The 18668-nt window shown below is 34.8% G+C and overlaps 1 protein-coding gene and 1 long non-coding RNA gene across 3 annotated transcripts in view; both read left to right on the forward strand.

The window, feature by feature from the left end:
- Nucleotides 1-18668, forward strand: part of TECRL (trans-2,3-enoyl-CoA reductase like) — a 120233-nt gene that overhangs the window by 34866 nt on the left and 66699 nt on the right. For both annotated transcript variants that reach the window (XM_081505996.1, XM_081505910.1), the window contains exon 2: nucleotides 266-317. In XM_081505996.1, coding sequence (XP_081362122.1) covers nucleotides 266-317 — 52 coding nt within the window. The remainder of the gene's footprint in view (nucleotides 1-265; nucleotides 318-18668) is intronic.
- Nucleotides 7614-13125, forward strand: LOC145512347 (uncharacterized). Its single transcript, XR_014058488.1, has 2 exons — nucleotides 7614-7778; nucleotides 10498-13125. It is a non-coding gene; the product is annotated as an uncharacterized LOC145512347 (long non-coding RNA).

Consider the following 18668-nt stretch of genomic DNA (forward strand, 5'->3'; position numbering starts at 1 on the left):
GAAAATTAATAAAAATAAATTTTGAAATAAAAATTTGGATGACCTCATCATTACATTATTGTTGTTATATATAAATACAAAACTTTGGCAAAAGCCATAAAGAGGCAATTTTTCAAAACTGTCAGAGATATAGACTAGAGAGCTAAACAAAAAACTAGACATTTTGTACTTATTTTATATTTTAAACATGTTAAACAAACCTTTTCTTATTAAATGAATATGAAGCAAACAAATGAATACTTTTCTTAATCATTCTATTTTTCAGGTGACACAAAAATCTACCATTCATGATGTTAAGCAGAAATTTCACAAAGCATGTAAGTTTTATATATAATTTTGAGTTTATATTACAGTCTTTTTCTCAAATTGGCTCAGATTTACCTATAAGAATAAGTTCCATATTATGATGGAAAGAGTATGTGGAAATCATATTTTTACAGGGAACTCAGAAATAATACTATGCTAAACACCCCTTCATAGTGAACATTTTTATATCTACCTTTTTAACTCATACTTTAATCTTCAAAACTCAAAGTTTTATTTGAACTTTTCCATTCTAACAAGAAACATTCTATATGTGAAAGTCATTAATCAATATAAGGTATTTCTTTATATTTAAGCAAATATAGAGCATTTTTTTTCTACTTCATGTATTTATACTGATTAAATATCTATCACATAGGAATTCTTAAAAATTGCATTTAAATTGTTATTTAATTTTATTAATGGTTATATTTTCCTCATTAAGAGATATCCCATTATTATTTATAGGGAAATATATATATATATATATGAAATTTGTTTAATTTTTATTTTTACAACTTTTTGATTAGTTTACCTATAATTGTTAACATAGTGATGATGCCTGTAATTACTAGTTAACAATTTTTAATAAACTTTATTTTTAGGTTATTTTTAGATTCACAACAGATTGTGCAGAAAATATACAGAGTTCCAATATACCCCTGCCCCACACATGGACAGCATGCATGTTCAGTCCCAGTCATGTCTGACTTTTTGGGATCCCATGGGCTCCTCTCTCCATGGCATTTTTCCCAGCAAGAATACTGGAGTGGGTTGCCATTCCTCCTCCAGGGGATCATCCTGACTCAGGGATCAAACCCTCATCACCTGCATTGCAAGTGGATTCTTTACGCTGGGCAACCACAGAAGACCATGGACAGTATTCTCCACCGTAACATTCAGAAGAGTACATTTGTTCTACTCCCTGAACCTACAATGACACATCATTATTGCCCTAAGTCCATAGTTACAATCTTTGCATTAGAATTCATTTTTGGTGTTGCACATTCTATAGATTTTGCAAAGGAGCATTTTCAATACTTCTAGATTTATTTGAACAATGTTTCTTTTCAGAAAATGCTTAAAGCTCATAATTTAATACATCAAATTTTTAAAATATACTTGAGCAAACTAGGAAAATTATTTCATTATTTTCTTTCAGGAAAGATGCAGAATATTTACTGAATACTTTTTGTGTATGTGACATTATGATACACATAATGAATAAATGAAGACAGGAAATTTCTCATTAGCCCTCAAAAATTTTCTCATGAAGAAGATTCTATATATATATATAATAAATATATATAAATATATATGCATCATATATTGTATATATTATATTATAATTACATATTAATTACATTTTATATTGTATTTTCTATAAATATATATACTATAATATATATTATATATACTATATATATTATATATATCTATATAAAGATATATATTGTTGATATTTCTCCTAGCAATCTTGATTCCAGCTTGTGATTCATCCACCCTGGCATTTGCATGATGTACTCTGCATATAAGTTAAACAAACAGGGTGACAATATACTTGTCACCTTGACATACTCCTTTCCCAATTTGGAACCAGTCACTTATTCCATGTTCAGTTTTAACTGTTGCTTCCTGACAAGCATACAGGTTTCTCAGAAAACAGGTAAGGTGGTCTGGTATTCCCATCTCTTTAAGAACTTTCCACAGTTTGTTGTTATCCACATAGTCAAAGGCTTTAGTGTAGTCAGTGAAGAAGTAGGTATTTTACTGGAACCATTAGTAAATCTCTCTAGGATTCAACAAATGTTGGCAATTTGATCTCAGGTTCCTCTGCTTTTTCTAAATCTAGATTATATATCTGGAAGTTCTCTGTTCATGTACTGTTGAAACCTAACTTGAAGGATTTTGAGCATAACCTCAGGAGCATGTGAAATAAACACAACTGTACTGTAGTTTGAACATTCTTTGACACTATGCTTCTTTGGGATTGGAATGAAAACTGACCTTTTACAGCCTTGTGGCCACTGCTGAGTTTTCGAAATTTGCTGGCATATTGAGTGCAACACTTTAACAAGAACTTCTTTTAGTATTTTAAATAGTTCAGATAGAATTCCATCACCAAAACTGGGTTTGTAAGTAATCAGATCAGTTCAGTTCAGTTCAGTTCAGTCGCACAGTTGTGTCCAACTCTTTGCGACCCCATGAACTGCAGCACCCCAGGCCTCCCTGTCCATCAACAACTCCTGGAGTTTACTCAAACTCATGTCCACTGAGTCAGTGATTGCCATCCACCTCATCCTGTGTCGTCCCCTTCTCCTTCTGTCTTCAATCTTTCCCAGCATCAGGGTCTTTTCCAATGAGTTGGTTCTTCTCATCAGGTGGCCAAAATACTGTAGTTTCAGCTTCAACATCAGTCCTTCCAATGAATATCCAGGACTGATCTTCTTTAGGATGGACTAGTTTGATCTCCCTGCCCTCCAAGGGACTCTCAAGAGTCTTCTCCAACACCACAGTTCAAAAGCATCAACTCTTCGGTGCTCAGCTTTCTTTGTAGTCCAACTCTCACATCAATACATGACTACTGGAAAAACCATAGCTTTCACTAAATGGACCTCTGTTGGCAAAATAATGTCTCTGCTTTTTACTATGCTGTCTAGGCTGGTCATAACTTTTCTTCCAAGGAGTAAGCGTCTTTTAATTTCATGGCTGCAGTCACCATCTGCAGTGATTTTGGAGCCCAAAAATAAAGCGTCTCACTGTTTCCCCATCTATTTGCCATGAAGTGATGAGACCAGATGCCATGATCTTAGTTTTCTGAAAGTTGAGTTTTAAGCCAACTTTTTCACCTCCTCTTTCATTTTCATTAAGAGGATCTTTAGTTCTTCACATTCCAGAATGTCTGGCTCTAGGTGAGTGACCACACCATCATGGTTATCCAGATCAAGAGATTTTTTGTATAGTACTTCTGTGTATTCTTGCCACCTCTTCTTAATCTCTTTTGCATATGCTAAGTCCTTACTGTTTCTGTCTTTATCATGTCCATCCCTGCATGCAGTGTTCATTGGATATCTACAATTTTCTTTAAAAGACCTCCAGTCTTTCCCATTCTATCATTTTCCTCAACTTCTTTGCACTGCTCATTCAAGAAGGTCTTCTTACCTCTCCTTGCTCTTCTCTGTAACTCGGCATTCAGTTGTGCATATCTTTCCCTTTCTCCTTTGCTTTTATTTCCTTAGCTGTTTGCAAAGTTTCCTCAGACAACCACTTTGACTTCTTGCATTTATTTTTACTTGGGATGATTTTGGCTTCAGCCTTGTGTACAATGTAATGGATATCCATCCATAGTTCTTCAGGCATTCTGTCTAACAGATATAATCTGTTGGATCTGTTTGTCACCTCCACTATATAATCATAAGTAATTTGATTTAGGTCATACCTGAATGGCCTGGTGGTTTTCCCTACTTTCTTCAATTTAAGACTGAATGTTGCAATAAGAAGCTCATGATCTGAGCCACAGTCAGCTTCAGGTCTTGTTTTTGCTCACTGTATAGAATGTCTTCATCTTCAGCTGCAAAAAATATAAACAATCTGACTTTGGTATTGACTATCTGGTGATGTCCATGTGGAGAGATGTCTACTGTGTTGTTGCAAAAGGGTGCTTTCTATGACCAGTGTGTTCTCTTGACAAAACCCTTAGTCTTTTCCCTGTTTCATTTTGTACTCCATGGCCAAACCTGCCTGTTACTCTAGGAATCTCTTGACTTTCTACCTTTGTATTCGAATCCTCTCTGATGAAAAGGACATTTTTTTTTTTTTTTGGTGTTAGTCTAGGAGGTTTTGTAGGTCTTCATAGAACTGATCAACTTCAGCTTCTTCAGCATCAGTGGTTGGAGCATAGACTTGGATTACTGTGATGTTGAATGGTTTGCCTTGGAAACAAATGGAGGTCATTTTTTTTTTGTTTTTGAGATTGTACCCAAGTACTGCATTTTGGACTCTTTTATTGACTGTGAGGATTACTCTATTTCTTCTAAGGGATTCTTGTCCACAGTAGTAGATATAATGGTCATCTGAATTAGATTCGCCTATCCTTGTCCATTTTAGTTCACTGATTCCTAAGATGTTGATGTCCACTCTTGCCATCTCCTGTTTGATTACATCCAATTTTACCTTGTTTCATGGACCTAACATTCCAGAATCCTATGCAATATTGTTATTTACAGCATTGAACTTTACTTTAACCACCAGGCACATCCACAACTGAGTATCATTTTTGCTTTGGCCCAGCCTCTTCATTCTTTCTGAAGCTATTAGTAATTACCCTCTGCTCTTCCCCAGTAGCATAATGGACACCTTCTGACCTGGTGGGCTCATCTTCTGGTTTCATATCTCTTTGCCTCTTCCCATAGGGTTTATGGGGTTCTCACGGCAAGAATCCTTGAGTGGTTTGCCATCCCTCCTCCAGTGAACCATATTTTGTCAGAACTCTCCACTTTGATCCCTCTGTCTTGGTGGCCCTACATGGCCTGTTTCATAGCTTCACTGAGTTACACAAGCCCCTTCGCCATAACAAGGCTGTGATCCATGAAGGGGAAAACAGGTTTAGCCAGTTTAAAATTCTAGAGGAAGGTGAGTTCTGATATTTTGCCATAAAGACATGTCGGATTTGGATATGTTAAAAAGAAACAGAAATGAATTATATAGTGGAGAGAAAAAGAATAAAGCAAGAGAAGTGCATATAATGGATTAATTCTATAATGAATTAATTCTATATGAATTCTATATGAATTCATTAATTCATATTATTAATGAATTATAATTATTAATTATATGAATTATAGAATTATATGAATAATTCTATATGAATTATAGAATTATTAATCATTAATTCTATATGAATATAGAATTCATTATAATTATAATTCATTATAATTCATATAATTCTATATGAATTATAGAATTATTAATCATTAATTCTATATGAATTCTATAATTCACATAATTCTATTAATTCTATAATTAATTCTATTAATTCTATAATAATTAATTCTATAATGGATTAATTCTCTTTTAGGTTGGTAATTAAAATTCTCTGTATATTTATGCCAATATTTTCTAAATTATTGAAACTCCAAATTTATATCTTACATAGTGTATGTGAAAGATGTTGCCCTGGTTATTTCCATGAGTATCTCCAGTTTATTTAGATTCTAAATGCAGTTGTTTTGTTAAGCTAGCAATTGAATTGCCATCCTTGGAAAGACTTAGTAATTTTATCTAGTAAAGTGGCTTCAGAAAGTTTAGATTGCACTAATAAGTGTGAAGACATTTCAGAAACACTTTTCTTACTGTAAAGTAGAAAGATATGACAAAATTATTTCATTTAATAATGACAGTATAAATTTATTATTTCTATTATTGTCTGAAAACAAGGAAATTAAACAGAAACTAATGTATGTTTAGAAAGAATGTCTGGTCACCTTGATGTGTGGTATTATGACTATTTTTATGTTAGTCTGTATCTACATATAGACATAATTATATGTCAACAAAATTTTAGATCCAGTTCTACATTTATGTATGGGCTTCTTTTATGGCTCAGTTGGTAAAGATTCTATCTGCAATTCAGAAGACCCTAGTTCAATCCCTGGGTGGGGAAGATCCCCTGGAAAAGGAAATGGCAACCCAACCCAGTACTCTTGCTTGGAAAATCCAATGGCAGAGGAACCTAGTGGGCCACAGTCCATAAGGCTGCAAAAAGTTGGACATGGCTTAGTGACTAAACCACCACTACATTTATGTGGTCTTCCCAGGTGGCTCATTGGTAAAGAATCTGCCTGCCAATGCAGGAGATTCAGAAGACGTAGGTTCAATTTATGTATTGGGAAGATTCTCTGAGGGAAGAAATTGCAACCTCCACTACTATTCTTGCTGAGATAATCCTTTGAACAGAAGAGCCTGGAGGGCTACAACCCATAGGATGGCAGAGTTGGGCAGAATTGAGCAACTGAGCACACAGTAAATTTACATTGTCTAGAACTTCTTTCTAGTAATTAGGAAAGTGAGTAAAGTACCTTGTGAAAACTCCTAGAAATATCAGTTTTATGACTGGACAGTTGAAAATATGATGAGATGATTAGTTTTAATAACTATATTAAAGTAAGTAAGACATATATACTTAAGGATTTCTTGATAACTATTATTTTTATCACTTTTCAAAGAACAGTTCTAAATTTTAACAGCTTTAAGTAAATTGTAACTTTATCTACTTTTGTCAAAATTACCTTTCCTTTAAAAGTATGTCCATCATTTAAAGAAAGAGAATATTCATAAAATCTTGCATTTATTAGAATGTATTTTATTGGTCTCCAGATTTTATAAAGTACAGAAACACAAAACCATTTTTTTCCATATTACATGACAGAGAAATTTCTAAATGTCAATTAAATTATGCTTAATTCATTAAAAATATTGCTAAATCCAACAACATATGACTGTATTCAGTTCAGTTCAGTCACTCAGTCACGTCTGACTCTTTGCGACCCCATGGACTGCAGCACACCAGGTTTTGCTGTCCATCACCAACTCCCAGAGCTTGCTCACACTAATGTCCACTGAGTTGGTGATGCCATCCAACCATCTCATCCTCTGACATCCCCTTCTCCTCCTATCTTCAAACTTTCCCAGCATTAAGGCCTTTCCTAATGAGTCAGTTCTTCTTATCAAGTGGCCAAAGTATTGGAGCTTCAGCTTCATCATCAGTCCTTTCAGTGAATATTCAGGACTAGTTAGATCTCCTTGCAGTCCGAGGGACTCTCAAGAGTCTTCTCCAACACCACAGTTTAAAAGCATCAATTCTTTGACACTCAACTTTCCTTATAGTCAACTCTCATATCCATACATGACTACTGGAGAGACTATAGCTTTAACTACACAGACCTTTGTCGGCTAAGTAATGTCTCTGCCTTTTAATATGCTGTCTGGATTGATAGCTTTTCTTCCAAGGAGCAAGTGTCTTTTAATTTCATGGCTACAGTCACCATCTGCAGTGATTTGGAGCCCATGGAAATAGTCTGTCACGGTTTCCATTGTTTCCCATCTATCTGCCATGAAGTGATGGGACTGGACACCATGATCTTTGCTATTTGAATGATGAGTTTAAGCCAGGTTTTTCACTCTCCTCTTTCACTTTCATCAAGAGGCTCTTCAGTTCTTCCTCACTATCTGCCATAGGGATGGTGTTACTGAATATTTGAGGTTATTGATATTTCTCCCTGAAATCTTGACTTTAACTTGTGGTTCATCCAGTTTGGCATTTTGCATGACGTACTCTGCATATAAGTTAAAGTAGCAGGGTTAAAATTTACAGCTTTGACATACTGTTTTCCCAGTTTGAACCACTCCATTGTTACATGTCCAGTTCTAACTGTTCCTTCTTCAGCTGCATACAGGTTTCTCAGGAGACAGGTAAGGTGGTCTGGTATTCCCATCTCTTGAAGAATTTTCCAGTTTGTAGTGATCCTCACAGTCAATGGCTTTAGCATAGTCAATGAAGCAGAAGTAGATTTTTTGGGGAACTCTCTTGTTTTTTCGATGATCCAACAGATGTTGGCAATTTGATCTCTGGTTCCTCTGCCTTTTCTTAATTCAGCTTGAACATCTGGACGTTCTTTGTTCATACAGTGTTGAAACCTCACTTGGAGAAATTTGAGCATTACTTTGCTAGCATGTGAGATGAGTGCAATTGTGTGGTAGTTTGAATATTCTTTGGCATTGCTTTTCTTTGGGATTGGAATGAAAACTGACCTTTTCCAGTCCTGTGGCCACTGCTGAGTTTTCCAAATCTGCTGATATATTGAGTGTGGCACTTTCACAGCATCATCTTTTAGAATTTGAAGTAGCTCAGCTGGAATTCCATCACCTCCACTAGCTTTTTTTGAAGTGATTCTTCCTAAAGCCAACTTGACTTAGGAAGTGACTCTATACATAATTATAAAAAAGAGTGATGTTTTGATCACCTTAATATTTAATCTTTTTAACATATTTTAAAATTTTCTAATATCAATATTTATTAAAATTCATAAATTATTTAAACAATAAAAATACATATTACATGTGTAGTTACATATTTTACATTTACAGTTGTTTTATAACTACAGTGTTAGAACTATAAGATTTTTTACAATCACTTTTTATGTTTCTGACACCAAGTGATTTTTTATTAAGATACTTCAAATGCTGTTTATTTCTAGGCCTTGGAGTTATAATAGGAATGTGTGTTAATTTTGTAAAGAAAATTATATATATTTATAACTCTTATCAGAAGACTAGGTTTCCTGAGAGGAAAATTTCCCCTTGTATGTCTTTTATCTCTATTGTTTGTTCTCTTCAGTTCAGTTCAGTTGCTCAGTCGTGCCTGACTCTTTGCAACCCCATGGACTGCAGCACACCAGGTTTCCCTGTCCATCACCAACGCCCTGAACTAAGTAACTATCTCATCTTCTGTCGTCCCCTTCTCCTCCTGCCTTCAATCTTTCCCAGAATCAGGATATTTTCCACTGAGTCGGTTCTTCTCATCAGGTGGCCAAAGTATTGGAGTTTCAGCTTTAGCATTAGTCCTTCCAGTGAATATTCAGGACTGATCTCTTTAGAATGGACTGGTTGGATCTCCTTGAAGTCCAAGAGACTCTCAAGAGTCTTTTCCAACACCATAGTTCAAAAGCATCAATTCTTCAGCACACATCTTTCTATATAGTCCAACTCTCACATCTATACATGACTACTGGAAATTGATCTTGATTTTTTGTCTTCCTCCTATTTCTCTGACTTGTGTCAGTTTAATATTTTTCTTAGCTCTATTTTAGAACTTACTTTACTGTGATTTTTCTCATTCTATAAAATGACTATCTTATACACTTCTAGGGATCATGTTTTTCAATTCTGCTTTGGTATAAGTCACCTTTTAGATCACCCTGGTGACAATGTAATGAACAATCAGATTGGTGAAAAGATGAGAAGGAAGGAAGTTACAATTAAATTATTAGATGTTAAGACAAAGGAGAAAGACCAAAGTCTTTCTTGAAGAAGAGATACCTATAAAACTATAAATTATATATATGCATGTGCACACAAATACATACTTTGGCTTATTTCACTTCTTCTTCTTCAATATATGAAAAATGTTAAAAGGCCCTTTGTTGCATCAGTTCAGTTCAGTTGCTCAGTCGTGTCTGACTCTTTGCGACCCCATGAATTGCAACACGCCAGGCCTCCCTGTCCATCACCTACTCCCAAAGTCTACCCAAACCCATGTCCATCGAGTCAGTGATGCCATCCAACCATCTCATCCTCTGTCGTCCCCTTCTCCTCCTGCCCTCAATCCTACCCAGCATTAGGGTCTTTTCCAATGAGTCAACCCTTCGTATGAGGTGGCCAAAGTATTGGAGTTTCAGCTTCAACATCAGTCCTTCCAATGAACACCCAGGATTGATCTCCTTTAGGATGGATTGATTGGATCTCTTTGCAGTCCAAGGGACTTTCAAGAGTCTTCTCCAACACCACAGTTCAAAAGCATCAATTCTTCAGTGCTCACCTTTCCTCACCGTCCAACTCTCACATCCATACATGACAACTGGAAAAACTATAGCCTTGACTAGACGGACTTTTGTTGGCAAAGTAATGTCTCTGCTATTAAATATGCTGTCTATGTTGGCCATAACCTTACTTCCAAGGAGTAAGCGTCTTTTAAATTCATGGCTGCAATCACCATCTGCAGTGAGTTTGGAGCCCACAAAAATAAAGTCTGACACTGTTTCCCCATCTATTTGCCATGAAGTGATGGGACCAGATGCCATGATCTTAGTTTTCTGAACATTGAGCTTTAAGCCAACTTTTTCACTCTCCTCTTTCACTTTCATCAAGAGGCTCTTTAGTTCTTCTTCACTTTCTGCCATAAGGGTAGTGTCATTTGTATATCTGAGGTTATTGATATTTCCCCCGGCAATCTTGATTCCAGCTTATGTTTCTTCCAGCACAGTGTTTCTCATGATGTACTCTGCATATAAGTTAAATAAGCAGGGTGACAATATACAGCCTTGACATACTCCTTTTTCTATTTGGAACCAGTCTGTTGTTCCATGTCCAGTTTTAACTGTTGCTTCCTGACCTGCATACAGGTTTCTCAAGAGAGAGGTCAAATGGTCTGGTATTCCCATCTCTTTCAGAATTTTCCACAGTTTATTGTGATCCACACAGTCAAAGACTTTGGCCTAGTCAATAAAGCAGAAATAGATGCTTTTCTGGAACTCTCTTGCTTTTTCGATGATCCAGTGGATGTTGGCAATTTGATCTCTGATTCCTCTGCCTTTTCTAAAACCAGCTTAAACATCTGGAAGTTCACGTTTCACGTATTGCTGAAGCCTGGCTTGGAGAATTTTGAGCATTACTTTACTAGCATGTGAGATGAGTGCAATTGTGCAGTAGTTTGAGCATTCTTTGGCATTGCCTTTCTTTGGTATTGAAATGAAAACTGACCTTTCCCTCTATTTATTCATTAACATTTGTAATCATTGCTTTTGTTTGTATCTTGAAGTCTTTCCTGGAGAACATCAATGATTTTCATACTCATGTCTCTATACACCACAGTCTACCATCATTATAATTAAAACTAGCTTTAAAGGTGGATGGCTTATAAAGTCCAATGAGTATTTCAAAACTATTCAATGAGATTCAATCTTCTTTAAAGTAACAGATCATATAACATTTACTATATATGTTCAAAGTTGTATCAAAACCTGTATTTTCGAAGTCTATATCAACACTTATACATAATTGGCAAATTAACTATATAAGAGTCTGACTGTGGTAAGCATGCATACCAAACACTTGATGAATTGTTTCTAGATAATTCACCATAAATATTCTGCATCCTTATTTGAAACAAAAGTTTTATTACTTTTTTATTTAGAAATTTTTAAGCAATACATGTTTTTTAGTGTTTCTAGCTCATGCTTCCTTTTAAATTCATCGAAATATATTAGGATGCTGTTATATTGTGATTTATAAAAAATATATATGTATTTTATTTGTCCTCTTTTTCTGGCACAGAGTTTCTAAAACCCTTGAAATTTTTTAAGTGATAACAGCATAAAGGTTCTTTTTTTTTTCCTTTTTATGTTAATGAGGTGAATTCTAGACCTAGCTGAAAGATTGGTGCTGATTGTCAAGCTGTAATTAGAGGGTTGGAACTCTCAGAGGGGCTGGAAATTGAAACAATTTCCAATCACCTGTGATTTATTCAATCATGCCCATGTAATGAAGCTTTCATAAAAATCCCAATGGAGGGGGTTCAGAGAGGCCTGTGTACATTTGGAGAGGGAGCCTGGAAGCTCTGTGACTTTTCCATTTACCTTGCCCTTCATATCTCATCCATCTAGCTATTCTTGAGTTATATTCCTTTTTAGGAAACCTGTTATGAATACTTGTATATGTATGACAGAGTTCCTTTGCAGTCCACCTGAAGCTATCCCATTTTTAATTGAATATACTCCAATAAAAAGTTTTGTTTTTTTCTTTAAAGAAACATGTAGTTAAGTACAATGTTTCTCTGAGTTCTGTTAGTTGCATTAGCAAATTAATTGAAGCCAAGGAAGGGGTCATGGGAATCTCTGAGGCCAATTGGTTAGAAGTGCAGGTGAGAACTTAGACCTGCAACTGGCATCAGAAGATGGCGGGGGGGGGGGGGGGGGGAGAAGGGCAGGTGTATAAAATGTAACATTTAACCTGTGGAACCTGATGCTCTCTCCAGGTACATAGTGTCAGAATTGATTCAAATTATAGGATGTCACTATCGTGTCCTGAGATTTGCTTGTTGGTGTGTGTGTGGTGGGGAGACTCTACCAAACATCTGTTGCAATTGGCTATAGAACTCAAAATAAATACATAAAAATTAAAGAAAGAAAACCATCAGAAATAATACCACCATGAAATTAGAATAGCAATTCTATGGAATTTTCCTTCTTATAGAGTTTATATGGACTAGCAGTATATTTGTCAAAATTGATAAAAAAAAAAATTGTGTTTAAGAAAATTGGAGGAAATCATGAAGAAGAATGAAGGGAAAGCTTTTTTCTTGTGATAACTGTCCTGTGGTTTCTAAAATTACAGCCGGCATCAAAGTTGAGTACTTGCTATGAAATATTGTGCCTTATAATATCTCTGTGTTAATCTCTAGCTAACTTGCATTAACATTTATAATATCAACGTAAAATAAATATAGTCAAATTTGTCAAACACTCACTTTGTGTCATGAATCTCCTAAGATATTTCCATATAGCAAATTAAAAAAAAAATACAACTCTATGGTCATCTAGTAGTATTATAATTTTCATTTTACAGATGAAGTCTTTTAAAAAAAGATTAGATAACTTGAACAAGGTCACAGAGCTAATAAATGACTGAGCTGAAATTCAACTATATAATTTACTTAGGCGATCTGTATAATATGACTCTGTACCTTGTACTCTAACCACTAATCTCCACTGTCTTTGTTTTACTGAGTTATATTTTTGTTAATTTCTTCAGGTAGAAATCAAAATAATATCAATTTATTTTCCATGGTAAAGGTTATTGTTACTCCCCTTTGGCAAGTAGGGAGCTAACTAGAAAGTTAATTTAGAAATTATGTAATAATTAATAGTGATATCATTCTAAGGCTAGTTCTCAATTGGTTCCAATAACTGAAATCTCTGTCTAATGCCATATGTCACCATAAAACCAACTATTAAATTAAAAGCAATCATTCATATGAATAAAAGGAAAGAATGAAAATATGGCTTGAAAATGCTACTGCCATTTTCTGTTGTGTGACTAACAAGAGTTGGTAGTATATAAACTAAGGTAAAAAAAAAAAAAAGAATGACAAATAGCTGAAGTGTAATTTGTGCACTGGCTCTCTGTCATAGAATTAGTTTCTGAGAGCAAAAGCAAAATCATTTTTGCCCATGACTTGCATGACTTCCCTGGTGGCTTAGAGGGTAAAGCATCTGCCTGCAATGCGGGAAACATGGGTTCAATTCCTGGGATGGGAAGATTCCCTGGAGAAGGAAATGGCAACCCACTCCAGTACTTTTGCCCAGAAAATCCCATGGACGGAAGAGCCTGGTAGGCTACAGTCTATGGGATCACAAAGAGTCGGACAAGACTGAGAGACTTTACTTTCACTTTCACTTGCATGTTATCTATTACTTGTCAAAATCATAAGAAGTTTCAATGATGTTTGTAATCTATTGGATCACTTATCTCTGCAGCTCCCAAACATAGCTCTAGGGAAAAAGCAAGAGAAGGAACAGTGGATTTAGCAGTACAACTGTAGTTTCAGCCACATGAAGGAATATATAATTTATTGTGACAGTTGAAATGCATATACATCTTTGCCATAAGGCCAGGGAGATATAAACAATGCTAAACTTTGAAAGGTTCAAAGAGAGTAACTCAAATAAAGATAACACAGTAGAAGGATTTATAGGATAGAATAATGAGTATTCTCTAGGCAATTTGAAAGGAGCCTCCCTGACAAGGCTGTAGAATTCCCTGATCTCTTCAACAAAAGAAGCTAGGAAAATGATAAATGCCACCAAAGAAAGAAGTGGCAGAATGCTTTTCTTACAAAACTGATCTACTGCTAAATCAAGAAGCAGCTAACATTCTTTCTCTAATAGTTTCCTCCAGCAAAAGGAATTATGAACCTTGTCAATAACTTAGATGGAGAAATGGAGTAATTTGGCAGGTTCTTTATCCTTTGATAACAGTCAAGGTTACATTTTGTGAAAGTTATGGATTAAGAGGCTATGCCCCTTCTAGAAATTTAATCACTAAAGTACTATAGGGCCCTTTTACAATTGGGCAGCAAATTCATCAATTTTTTCCTATTACATGTAGATTTCAAGATTGAGATAAGTTAATAAAACCTGTCAGTTTTGATGTTCTGGTCTTTGAAGAAATTCTAACAGGTGTACCACTGGACAAAGAGATTCTGGGTTATATAGGGTTCTCTAAGCTGGAAATAACGAAACCCATCAGTTAGCTGCATCCTTGATGACTTAAAAAAGAAAAAAAAAGGTATTCCAGGAAAAGAGAGTGAAGTTTCATGAATTATATTTCATTCATTAAAAATTTTAATTGACTTTTCTAAATATCTCCTCTTCATTTAGGGTGTTATAAGGACTTGCCTAGTGGCTCAGATGGTAAAGAATCTGCTTGCATTGTGAGAGACCTCTGTTCACTCCCTGGGTTAGGAAAACTCCCTGGAGAAGGGAATGGCTACCCACTCCAGTATTCTTGCCTGGAGAATTCCATGGACAGAAGAGACTGGCAAGGCACAATCCATGGGGTCGCAAAGAGTCACACATGACTGAGTGACTATCACACACAATGGTAAATGAGTAGTGGTGAAGAGGATACTGTGAGTTAAGTCTTCAGTGACTTAGATGGAAATGCCAGTCCATCACAGATGGCAATAACAACAACAACAAAATACTATGTAGTAAAGTCTGGTGATAGGCATTACCTGAGGAGAATGGAGAATACAGGTTTTGGATTTAACAGCAAGAAGAATTCCTAATACACTTTTAGGCTTATGATTGGGTGGGTTTGGCATAAAGAATACACACCAGTTGAAGAATATGCAGAAAAATTTTATTTAGTAAAATAAGAATACTGAGGGTCTTTTGAGTAGACGTTGTTGATTTAAAATTGTTGCTAATGACAAACTATAAATGGCCTAAAGTACATTGGAGAAGACTGAGAAGGCAGATAGTAAAGTCTGATGAGTGGCTGTACAAAGCCAAATTGAGAAAAGTATTCCTGTGATGATGCATGCTCTGAGACTCCTGAAGAGTTAAATGGTAATCTAAGGTAAATGGGAATGTAGGCATAACGATCAACCCTAGTGGTTCCTTAGAAGTATGGTAGGTGATTAGGTGAACAAGCCGGTTATAAGCTCAAACAAGGGAAGACAATAAATAGTTCAGTCATTCTCAGTATGTGCTTCTTCCTGTCCCATATTTTCTTGACTTGTGCTTTGTATTTTACTGTGAAATTGGCTTGTTACTTTATGTCTCTTATTTTCATATTCTTTATTCTATAATTCTGAATACTTGTTTACACAGCTTTTAAATATTTTTAGAATCATGTCTGTTTTCCTACAGAGGATTTGCTTTGTGGTTGCTGATTATACAGCATTATAGCACTTTGTCTTTCTTGAGAGCTCTGTAATAGCAAACTCCTTAGCAGATGTCTTGTCTTTTCAAGGTCAGCAAAATTATACACATTGGTTGATGCTAATTTGAGTGTTATAACTTCTTGTTGTTGTTATAGGGTATGAGATAGGAAATAGTTCTGTTATTTTTCAGATACATAAACACTGTCACACATATTTTTACTGGTTTCCTTGATTCCACTTTAGCTTTATCACTTAATTATGCAGGTGGCATTTATAAGACTGCAAAGAAATGGTATACAGGGAATAAAATGGTTCATTTAGTTTGAGTGAATTACTGTAATGAAGGAATCATTTCTCACAAATAACTGATTCAACAATATTAAATCACCAGAAAGTATTTCAGTACATCGAGAGTTTTTTTTTTTTTTTTTAATGATACTTGATGTTTATTTCTAATCAAAAAAGAAACAGAACTCATGTGCATGCCCTTCTGTTCAGGCTTTTAGTCTTTTACTGTTTGGAAAGAACACAATGGTACTACTAACACAGTGTAACTAAAGTGATAATTCAATGTGCACAGGACATACTGTGATACAACCACACTTTCTATGTAGCTTTCCCTGGCCTGGTTAATATTTCTTGTCCCTTAATTTTGTTTTATACACATGAGAAGTTCCCACTAGAACAGGGCTTTTATAAGACAGGGAATGAGAAAGTTGTGTACATCTTTGGATGTCAGAACAAGGAAAATAGGTGGCTGCTATTAAGAAAAAGTTTGGCTTTGCAGATGTATAAATTCTACTAATAATACTGCTAAAATTTTAAGAAATCTTTTATCAAAATCTGAGATGATTATTTTTACATCTTTCTTAAATTTTATAAGGCATCCAGAATGTTTTAATTCAAATAATACTTTCCACTTTACATACTATTGCTGTTCAGTATTTTGTTTTCGTATGTAAATATAAATTATTATTTATCATTATTTTATATATTCATATTATATATATATTTTCTGCTATTTTTTATAAAACATCTACTTATGTGTCAGGTTTTTGGTTAGTATTGTTGAGCTTATCTCATTTCAATTCTGGAATCAATTTCTTTTTCCCAAAGTTGATCCTTTTGATGTTCATCTATTAACAGACAAAAAAAGGGTCTCGAGTATAAGATTTGTCAGTCTAAATAATAATGTTTTTGCTTTACATTTTCTTTAAAAACACTTCATTCAGAAGCTATTTGGACAAAATCTCTTATTGCCATCATTTAGTACTCTGCTCTCATTCTAATTCCCCTTCATGAAATCTGACAATATCAAACAGTGAAGAGGTAATTAAAGACTCTGGATAAAGTTGTAACTTTCCAGGGAAGAATTACTTTTGCTTCCTCAATCTTTAGGGCTGGACTTTAGAAATTACAGATCACTTGAATCCAAACAAGTAGTAAGATGATTCAACATTCAGCTTCATTCCTTCTGAGAACTGGTCTCTTTTTGACTTCTTTATTTTGTGATACCAGTGAAATTTTGGGCTTTTACTAGGGATTCTCCTTTTTAACCAGAAATAAAGTCTGCTTTTTTGTTTGCTCAGGCTTGTGGGTCTATGGAAAGCCTTGCTCAACTGTCTCTTCCAATATAAGCAGATGTCTCTAGGGGAATGTGGCTTCAGTTTCTGGGCTTGGCTTTCTGGGGTTCCCTTCCTCCCAAATATTAGCTTCCTAATACTACACTTTCTTATTAACTCTACGGAGATTTTGATAAAATATTCTGCCATACTTTCCTAGTGGTCCTCGGAAGGCAGTTCTGGGTAGAACATATAGTTTACCGTTACAGTTGATGGAATTCTTTGTTTATGCCTAAGGATACAAAATACATAGAATATCATTCAATTTTCTTTCTTTCTTTTTTTTTATTATTATTTTGAGGGATTCCCAGGTGGCGCTAGTGGTAAAGAACCTGCCTGCCAACGCAGGAGACATAAGAAATGAGACATAAGAGATTCTTGGGGTGGGAATATCCTGTGGAGGAGAGCATGGAAACCCACTCCAGTATTCTTGCTTGGAGAATCCCATGGACAGAGGAGCCTGATGGGCTCCAGTTCATAGGGTTGCAAAGAGTCAGACATGACTGAAGCGACATAGCATGTACACACGATTTGTTTTTTATATTCTCTTATTCCTTTTAATTTTCTACTTTCTGAGAAATTTCTTCTAGTTCATTCCCTGACAAATTCTTCTGCTTAGTCTAATTGGCTATACCAACATTCCATTACATTTTTATTGCCATAAAATTGTTTGATTTCTATACATTTTATTTGGTACTTTGTCAAATGAAACAATGTTTATAGTACCATCAACATTTTCTCATGTTTTTGATTCTTTATTTTACATCTTTACTCATTTTAAAATAAATTTAGGTGATAAAGTTTATGAGACACTTTATACATCTAATGTTCTTTGAAATTAATCTCGGGCTTTGATAATTTATTACATTGTATGCTACATTTCCAATGTTTATTTTTAAAAAGCACTGATGATTGAGCACATTATTGACTATTTATATCATAAACATACCTTGGAGGGTTTATTTATTATCAATGTGAATACAGTGAATCATGATAATGGAAATAGAATTTCCAAACAAATACAATCATTGACTATGGAGAGTCACAAACTAATTATGAAAAGAGTCCCTCAGCTTTATTATCTGTTTTAATTTGTTATTTTTATAGAAGTAACATAACTTCTACAAAGCTACATTTACTTCAATTGCCAAGATATACAAGCAACATAAATGTCTACCAACAAATGAATGGATAAAGATGTGGTATAGAGATATAAAATAGAATAGCACTCATAAGAAAGAATGAAATTTTGTCACAAGTAGCAACATGGATGCACTTGGAGGGTATTATGAGAAGTGGAATAAGCTAGAAAGAAAAATGCTCTATGTTATTACTTATATGTGGAGCTAAAAAAAAAAAAAAACAGACTAGTGAATATAACAACAAAGCAGACTCATAAATATGGAGAACAAACCAGTGGTTACCAAGGGGGAGACAGAAAGAGAGAGGGGCAACATAAAGATAGGGGATTAAGAGGTACAAACTATTATATATAAAATAAACTATAAGCATATACTTTG

Source organism: Giraffa tippelskirchi, chromosome 1 (assembly GCF_054371585.1).
Source record: "Giraffa tippelskirchi isolate mGirTip1 chromosome 1, T2T-mGirTip1v1.2.pri, whole genome shotgun sequence".
NCBI lineage: Eukaryota > Metazoa > Chordata > Mammalia > Artiodactyla > Giraffidae > Giraffa > Giraffa tippelskirchi.